The sequence below is a fragment of the Saccostrea cucullata genome, unplaced genomic scaffold (genome assembly GCF_032062105.1).
Source record: "Saccostrea cucullata isolate Sc308-1 unplaced genomic scaffold, CSIRO_AGI_Scuc_v1 ctg52, whole genome shotgun sequence".
NCBI lineage: Eukaryota > Metazoa > Mollusca > Bivalvia > Ostreida > Ostreidae > Saccostrea > Saccostrea cuccullata.
Genome location: NW_026931531.1, coordinates 21,887 through 30,659, shown reverse-complemented (window position 1 = coordinate 30,659; position 8,773 = coordinate 21,887). Strand labels below are relative to the sequence as shown.

The 8,773-nt window shown below is 35.4% G+C and overlaps 1 protein-coding gene across 1 annotated transcript; it reads left to right on the top strand.

The window, feature by feature from the left end:
* The first annotated feature begins 363 nt into the window (after nucleotides 1–363).
* On the top strand, nucleotides 364–7,541 carry LOC134232874 (peroxisomal membrane protein PEX13-like). Its single transcript, XM_062714847.1, has 4 exons — nucleotides 364–477; nucleotides 2,798–3,519; nucleotides 6,514–6,636; nucleotides 7,008–7,541. The coding sequence occupies exons 1-4, from the start codon at nucleotides 371–373 to the stop codon at nucleotides 7,451–7,453; spliced, it is 1,398 nt and encodes a 465-aa protein (XP_062570831.1). The 5' UTR covers nucleotides 364–370; the 3' UTR covers nucleotides 7,454–7,541.
* Nucleotides 7,542–8,773: the final 1,232 nt, after the last annotated feature.

Sequence of the window (8,773 nt, the reverse complement as noted above, 5' to 3'; positions counted from 1 at the left end):
TAAGTCGTTATAACGAGATAATTAACTCGAGTTAAATATTTTTTTTATCTTTTCAGAAATGAGCATATCCGGCTTTCAGAGACATGTCGTAGAGACACCAAAATTTTTTTTAGTCCTTACGACATATCGCTTAGATTACTCTACTAACTGAACTCTAGACAAATGTTCAACCAACTGAACTCTGGATTTTTATTGTAAATATGTAATTTCACGTTGGTGGAATTTCAGAGACATATAAAGACTCAATTATCTCAATTATTAGGGGATGTTAGTTTTGTTTGTATGTTTTGTTGTTTCTTTTTTTAAAAACGAAAAACAATTATAATCTTACACCCCTCCTTTTTTAGACGATGCTTTTATGAAACAATTTATGAACGAGTTACTTAGAAAATTCATGGCTGCTCCTCCAAAACCATGGGAAAGAGCAGGGATAAACTATCAGAATTCTGGGAGTTTGCCTGTAAATGAAATGTCAGGGTATGTACATCTTGACATAACATACGAGTCTGAAATGTTTATTAGTAGAAGAGATTTATAAGAATAGATATTTTACTAGAAACATTACGCAAGATATCGTACAAACGTGCGTCACCAACTGGCGACTCAGTCACTGATCAAAGTGTATAGGGCCTATCGATACTTTATCAATGCAATCAAGAAAAAAATCTTATACATTTGTTTAAACATCATATATTCATTTTCATATTGTAATTTATAGACTTCTCTTTTACTCAGCGGTAAGAAGAGGAAATTCGATCTGAAGCGTTCTAGAATTAGACCCCATGTTGATAACGTTACAGTTATCCACTTTCACTTTTAAGACATCAACAAGGCTTCTAGCTATTGTAGAATTTTTATTTCAAGAACTGTAAAGAAGTTTTAACTGTAATAAGGATTAAATATTCTGGTTCGTTCAAGCACCAAGCCATCATGGGCATTGCTAGTAAGAATAATCTGTGTCTCGGGACAAGCCCTCACCACAGTTAGAATACCACCCATATACTCGCAATGTAGCAAGAAATTGAAGAATGGCTCCAAAACGAATTTGACGAATACAAAAGGATTTACACAAGAAATAACTTCAAAATCAATTATAACAAACCTTTCGGGATTGCATATGCCTTTAAACCTAAAATATAATCCAAATAAAGATGAAAATCTAACTAATTTCTCAACATTTTCTTCTCGCTTTAATTTTACACGCCATGTTTGCATTCGTAACTCACTGGATTGTTTCGTAGTTAATGCACTGAGTACAAGTTATCACCCATTTTATCTTGCTAGTACATTGTAAATACAGAAAACGAATTCTATCGTTAAACCGGATCAGTAGGACATTTATCATTTTAACGATAGAACATTCTATCTAGGGCACTGCAAGCCATCCTTCCTTTTCAGTAAATTTGACATTCTGACAAATGTTCTTGATGCATTTCCTATGTACAAAATGTTAATATAGATTTATTAACATAAGTTTTACCATATTTAAAGAAATATTTATGTATTACAAACATCATTATAATACCTAATTTCCTTTGACATGTTGTTATTTGGGCTTAAAGAGGCTGGGTGGTCGTGGCCATTTTTAGACTATTTTGATCTCCTTTAGAAGAAGAGCTCCATATAAAGATATAATAAGATGATCAAATTTTAAAATTAAAATTTATTAAATTTTTCTTTGTGAAATTATAGTTGACAGCTTAAGATATCATATCCCAAGATTTAAGTTATATCTGGTAGTTAATAAAAAAAATAATTTTTGACAACCTAGCCTCCTTAAATTGCAAACAGAATTGCAGTAAGTAAGTGGGAATGTATGAAAGCATTTGTTTTGGGCTTACTTTACTACAACGATACTTTTTCTTGCATTACAAAATATGCATTTGTTATGTAGTTTTCCAGCAGACATAAAAGGAAGTGGTATACTAGATCTGCTGTGGAATTATCTGGTGTTATTACCTCACAATGCTAAGGGTCCTGAGTCAAAAGGTTCCTTTTGGACCACTGGCAATATTCATCGGATATCTTAGGGCTTGCTTCTCTCATTGAGAAACTCCAATCAAAGTAAAGCTGTCATAAATAGATAGATACAGTAAAACTCATTTAGTACGAACTCAGATGTAGCAAATTTATGGATATAGCTAAGTTTTTCTTGGTCCCCTACAAAATTCTTAACAAATCTTTGTAAAATTTTACAGTTATAACAAAGTATGATATAACGAATTTACGTATATAGCAAACTGATTTTGAGTCCCGTTGAGGTTAAATATAATGAATTTTACATCTTTTATAACGAACGTTCAAAGAACTCAAAATTTGATAGATTGAACTGACTTTATTTTATTTTAGCATTTGTATAAAAAATTCAATTCATAATAAAACTTTGGTTATCGAAGGTATGTTTTATAATATTTGCTTCCCTAAACATATTTGGTAGTAATACTTGAAGGAAAAACATGCATATAGTGAATTCACTATATATGGTTCGCTATAACCGAGTTTTACTGTAATGTTAACAGAAAGGATTCAGTTGATACCTCAAGTGCATGTGATATAAGTTGTTGATGATTTTTAATGGCAAGAAAGAAAAAAATGCAATTTATAATTTTTCCTAAAGATGTCACTACAGTCAGCCCATGAACAATAGAATAAAATTTCCTAGGGGTCCAATGGCAACATGTTGACTCGGATAACTGGCATTTCAAGGATGTCAGTGTCTCAAACACTTGGATAACCATGTCCTTTCATACATGTATAAATTCACACAGATGTTGGTGTAATTTTTTCTCTTTAACAGACCACCTATAGGAACTACAGATGGTGTGCCCCCATGTTGTGCCCCAAATGCTGGAGGAGGGGGAAGAGCCCCACCCCCTTTACCCTCACGTCCAGCACAGAGCACTATGGGAAGCCGGTTTTCTTCACCTTACGGTGGCTATAGTGGCATGTCTCCCTACAGTAGCTTTGGTATGAGTGGATACGGGGGATACAGTCCCTACAGTAGCTATGGATCGTCCTATGGGTATGGATACGGGGGTCTAGGAGGATACAATAGAATGGGGTATGGGGATGACTATGGACAAAATAACCTAGCCAGACTGGCAGAGGAGAGTTCCAGGCCTGCGTTCCAGTCTATTGAGAGCATTGTCAATGCCTTCACCTCGGTCAGCATGATGCTGGATTCCACCTTCCAGGCCATGTACAACTCATTCCGAGCTGTCGTCGGAGTGGCCGACAATTTCACTCGCCTGAAATCCCAGATTGGCCAAGTGCTGTCAGCTTTTGCCGTATTTCGGTTCTTGAAGTATTTATATCGCAAGTTATTGGTGCTGCTAAGATTGCGACCTCAAGGATATGCAGAAGAGGCCTGGGCTAAAGCGTCTGATGTGTTGAGTCAGCTTCCTGATGAGGGAGGGGCCCCCAAAAAGAGCACCTGGCCCATCATGCTGTTCTTCGGAGTCATTATGGGGGGACCGTGGCTCATCTGGAGGATGATTTCCAGCTTAAGTGGGTCCTCTGGTAAGTGTACATGATCTCCATTTAATATGTTTAAAAAAGCTCTGTGATATTCTAGATTTAATGGTGTGTAATGTACAATATTCTTTATTTATCCTTGTGTAATGTATGGAAAAAAGAAGCTGTACGGTCCATTACAAAAACCTGTAAATTGATATTATTACATAGACAATGTTCCATTATACATATATCAGCGATGTAATGTACAGTGCAATATTCCATTATATGGCTGTGGAAAAATGTTTTACATTAAGTCTAGATAATGAAAAAGTATTATTTTGTTGTAAGGACATCAGGTTGCACTCTTTTTTCCCTCTATGAGTTATAAAACTTGTAAGAATGAGTTATATGTTTGCTTTGAGATAGCCACAGGTTTTGAACAGGTCCCAAGACCATAAACTGAGAATAGACTTAAGTCAAAATTTCAAATCAGTGTAACTTTTAAAATAAATTTCAAAATGAAACAAAATTTTCAAGATATATTTGTATTCAAATATCTAACAAACTTGAAAGAATTTGGCATGTTTGTTTAAAGCTAATTGAGGCATTAAAAATCTAAATTTTGACTTAAGTCTGTTCTCGGTTTATGGTCTTGGAGCCAGGTCTCAGATTTTTAGGTCACCTGAGTAACTCAGGTGACCTATTGTTATCCGTTTTCGTCTGTCGTCGTCCGTCGTGCGTTGTGTGTCGTGTGTTAACATTTGAACATTTTCAGCTTCTTCTCTAAAACCACTGAACCAATTTCAACCAAATTTGGTATACAGCATCTATGGGTGAAGGGGAACAGAAATTGTGAATTTCATGGTCCCTGCCCCCCTGGGGCCTGAGGGGTGGAGCCAAAACCACTAAAATTAATGAAATCTTTAAAAATCTTCTTCTTTACTCCTGGACATCAAGCAGGCAAACTGTTGGCATGAATGTAATGAGCATTGAGTCCTCTACCAAAATTGTGAAATTCATGGCCCCAGGGTCAGGGGTTCTAGTGCTAGGGCGGGGCTCTATAGATCATATAGTGAAAATGCATTATTTCTTTGAAAGTCTTCTTCTCTGCTCCTGGGTATTAAATAAACTAACTAAGCACATAGTTATGATGAGCAAGAGTGCCTCTTCCAGATTTGTGAATTTTATGGCCCCAGGGTCAGGGGTTCTAGTGTTAGGGCGGGGCTCTATTGATTATATAGTGAAAATGCATTATTTCTTTGAAAATCTTCTTCTCTGCTCCTGGATATCAAATAAACTAACTAAGCACATAGTTATGATGAGCAAGAGTGCCTCTTCCAGATTTTTGAAATTCATGGCCCCAGGGTCAAGGGTTCTAGTGCTAGGGCGGGGCTCTATAGATTATATAATGAAAATGCATTATTTCTTTGAAAATCTTCTTTTCTGCTTCTGGGTATTAATAAACTAACTAAGCACATAGTTATGATGAGCAAGAGTGCTTCTTCCAGATTTGTGAATTTTATGGCCCCAGGGTCAGGGGTTCTAGTGCTAGGGCGGGGCTCTATAGATTATATATTGAAAATGCATTATTTCTTTGAAAATCTTCTTCTCTTTCTTAAATAAACTAACTAAGCACATAGTTATGATGAGCAAGAGTGCCTCTTCCAGATTTGTGAATTTTATGGCCCCAGGGTCAGGGGTTCTGGTGTTAGGGCGGGGCTCTATTGATTATATAGTGAAAATGCATTATTTCTTTGAAAATCTTCTTCTCTGCTCCTGGGTATTAAATAAACTAACTAAGCACATAGTTATGATGAGCAAGAGTGCCTCTTCCAGATTTTTGAAATTCATGGCCCCAGGGTCAGGGGTTCTAGTGCTAGGGCGGGGCTCTATAGATTATATAATGAAAATGCATTATTTCTTTGAAAATCTTCTTTTCTGCTTCTGGGTATTAATAAACTAACTAAGCACATAGTTATGATGAGCAAGAGTGCTTCTTCCAGATTTGTGAATTTTATGGCCCCAGGGTCAGGGGTTCTAGTGCTAGGGCGGGGCTCTATAGATTATATATTGAAAATGCATTATTTCTTTGAAAATCTTCTTCTCTTTCTTAAATAAACTAACTAAGCACATAGTTATGATGAGCAAGAGTGCCTCTTCCAGATTTGTGAATTTTATGGCCCCAGGGTCAGGGTTCTGGTAGTAGGGCAGGGCTCTTTTGATTATATAGTGAAAATGCATTTATTCTTTGAAAATCTTCTACTCTGCTTCTGGGTATTAAATCAACTAACTAAAGCACATAGTTATGATAAGCAAGAGTGCCTCTTCCAAAAATTGTGAATTTTATGGTCCCAGGGTCAGGGGTTCTGGTGTTAGGGCGGGGCTCTATTGATTATATAGTAAAAATACATTAATTCTTTGAAAATATTTTCTTTTGCTTCTGGGTTTTATGCCAATGATCCAAGTATATATATATTTATGATGAAGAAAGTTGCATCTAGCAAAGTGGTTTTTTTATGCCCCCAGGGTCAAGGGGGGGGGGGGGGGGTTACATAGTCTGAAAATAAATTAATGCTTTGAAATCTGCCCTTTGCTATTAATCAACCATTTTATGATTACATTTGCAAAATTTTGAAATATGTGGCCCATGGGTCAGTGGGTGAGGTGCACAACTGGTTATAAAGTGGAAGTGCATTTTCTCTTTGTTACTCTGATCTACCTCTGGGTATTAAGTAAATAGAGTAAGCATGCTAAGTTAATAATTATGATAAGCAATGGTGCCTCTTTCAAAATTGTAAATTGTGAATTTCATGGCCTCCGGTTTAAAACACGAACCAAATATAATTGTTTGAAAGTTGTTACACAATACTCAGGTGACCTATAAGGCCCATGGGCCTCTTGTTCAGAGTACCATTCACAATATATTTTATAGAAATAAAATACATCAAATGAGATGTAATTTATTATTTTTTGGTTCTTGGAATACACTTTCAGATGGATATTAGATTAATTTCTTTCACTTTAACTGATCCACTGGTACTTCTATGATATTTATAGTAAAATCCTGGGCTTCTGGTGAAGATGACCACTTTGTAGCCAGAGCAGAGTTTGATTTTAATGGAAGTGGTGAGGAGGAACTTTCCTTTAGAGCAGGACAACTCATCAAAGTAGCCCCAAAAGGTAAGGATCAAAGTAGGCTTAAAATGAAACAAAAGGTAAACGTGAAAGTAGCCTCAAAATGTAACAAAAGGTAAACATGAAAGTAGCCTCAAAATGTAACTAAAGGAAAACAAAATACATGATTTAGCTTCTAAAGGTTCAGCAAAATTGGATTTCTGGATTACTTCTAGGTAGTTCTGGGTAACATCTGGATCTTAATGTTTGTCCATTTTGTAAAAGTATTGTGTTTAAATAGTGGTAACTATGAGTTAATTTGCCATGTTCATACAGGTTAATAAAGTGTTAAAGAAGAAATAATGAAGAAAGTTAGTATATACAGTATGTTTTTTTTCTTGATGAGGAAGTGTATAAACATGTATCTTAATTTTCAGAAATTCAGCCAAGAATGAGGGGCTGGCTGTTGGCATCAGTAGATGGACAGAAAGTGGGCATCATTCCCGCAAATTATGTCAAAGTGCTGGGGAAGAAGAGGGGTACAAAACATCAAACACAGTCCGTCCCCTCAAACACAGGTGTCCCTCCAGCCACAGCAGTGACCAGTGCCTCCACCCCCGATCTGTTGTCAGGGACAAGTACCTGTTGTAAAAAGACAGGTGCTCAGTCATCCAATTCAGAAAATGTACCGATAAAACCAGCCGCAAGTGCTCCATGCCTGGACAGTGTTAATTCTTTAGAAGTGGAAAACAATTCTTCATTTTCTAATTTAGAGGATGCTTTCTCAAATGATTCAAATTCAGGAAGCAAATCCAATAGTGAACCAGAAAATATGAATGCCAAGGATATTTTGGAAGCCACGGACAATAACTTGATAAATTGAAATGTTACATTTTCATTTTAATTTTAGATTAATGATAAGTGATGGTGATAATTTTATATTGTTTGAATTTAAATTATGCTACAGATAATTTTGTTCAATGTACTATTTATATATGAGCAAAGTATATTTTGATTGTACTTGTGTCATAAAATCTACAATGTTTACAAATATATGATGTATACAAATAAAACAAATAGATTTAAACCCAGTGGAAAGGAGAAAAAGACTGATTAAGATACCCAAGGGAAAACACTGAGAGATTAAGGGGTTGTGACTTCCAAAATCACCTCAACTTACCTTCATTGTTCTGGCCTAATTGATTTGATTTTTCATTGCTCCAGATACAAAACTTTACCTGTATAAGTGTTTGTATTTAGTCATAAAGTTTATAGTGTTATAACTCCAGAAAATTGATGTCCATAATTCTGATCTCTTGTTAGTAGACTGTAGGAATCGCCAAATACATGTACATGTACAATAAACCAGTTGTGTATAACTGTACAAAAGTTTGTTTATATGAGCAACAAGAAAAACCATAATGTTGGAATCCAACATGAATTTTATGTAAATCTGTTTAGATGCAGTGATTTCCACTTAATATGACATTGCTTGTTAAAATTATATATATTAAATTAAATATTTCGGTATGTAAGTCTTTATCATAATACTTATAAAAGTAGGAGAGGCTGAGGACTAAAGTAAAGGGTTTCAGTGCACTCTGACATTGATACTCATAATAATGTGATCCTTTCATGTGCCTGTCTTATTTGCCCGTCTTAAGATCAGATGTACTATGGCATGGCATTCTTGTCTGTCTATCTGTCTGTTCAAGCTATCCAAGTTAAACTCTAAGGTTAAAGGATCAAAACTGTTGGTACCCAAAGGAAGGTCTTATCATAAGGAATACACACGTGAAATATGAATGGAATTGTTTTTTTAGTGGGTCAAACTCAAAGGTCAAGGTCAAAATTGTTGGTATGCCAAGAAAGGTCTTGTCACAAGGAATGCACCTGTGAAACACGAAAGTCCTAGCTCTAAACGGTCCAAAGCTTATGGTTAAGGTTATTTTTTTTTTAAATCAAGCCAAACTCTGAGATCAAAGTCAAATATTTTAATACTCAATGAAAGGTCTTGTCACAATGAATACACATATCATACTAATAAGTATTGTTATCTAAAGCTGGATTCAAGGAAATCTTATTTCTCTAAAGCTGTATTATTTTTTTTCCTTTTATAGGGTGCAAATGTCAACTGTTATAAGACCTTTTCTAAGACTTCTGAAAACCTTGAACCTTATACAGATGAATAAAATGAAAATTG

Bases quoted from the DNA above. Each gene is read 5' to 3' on its own strand.
- LOC134232874 (XM_062714847.1), top strand. From the start codon at position 371: ATGAACGAGTTACTTAGAAAATTCATGGCTGCTCCTCCAAAACCATGG. The intron at 478-2,797 runs GTATGTACATCT...TCTCTTTAACAG, and splicing joins CCTGTAAATGAAATGTCAGG to ACCACCTATAGGAACTACAG. The intron at 3,520-6,513 runs GTAAGTGTACAT...TGATATTTATAG, and splicing joins CAGCTTAAGTGGGTCCTCTG to TAAAATCCTGGGCTTCTGGT.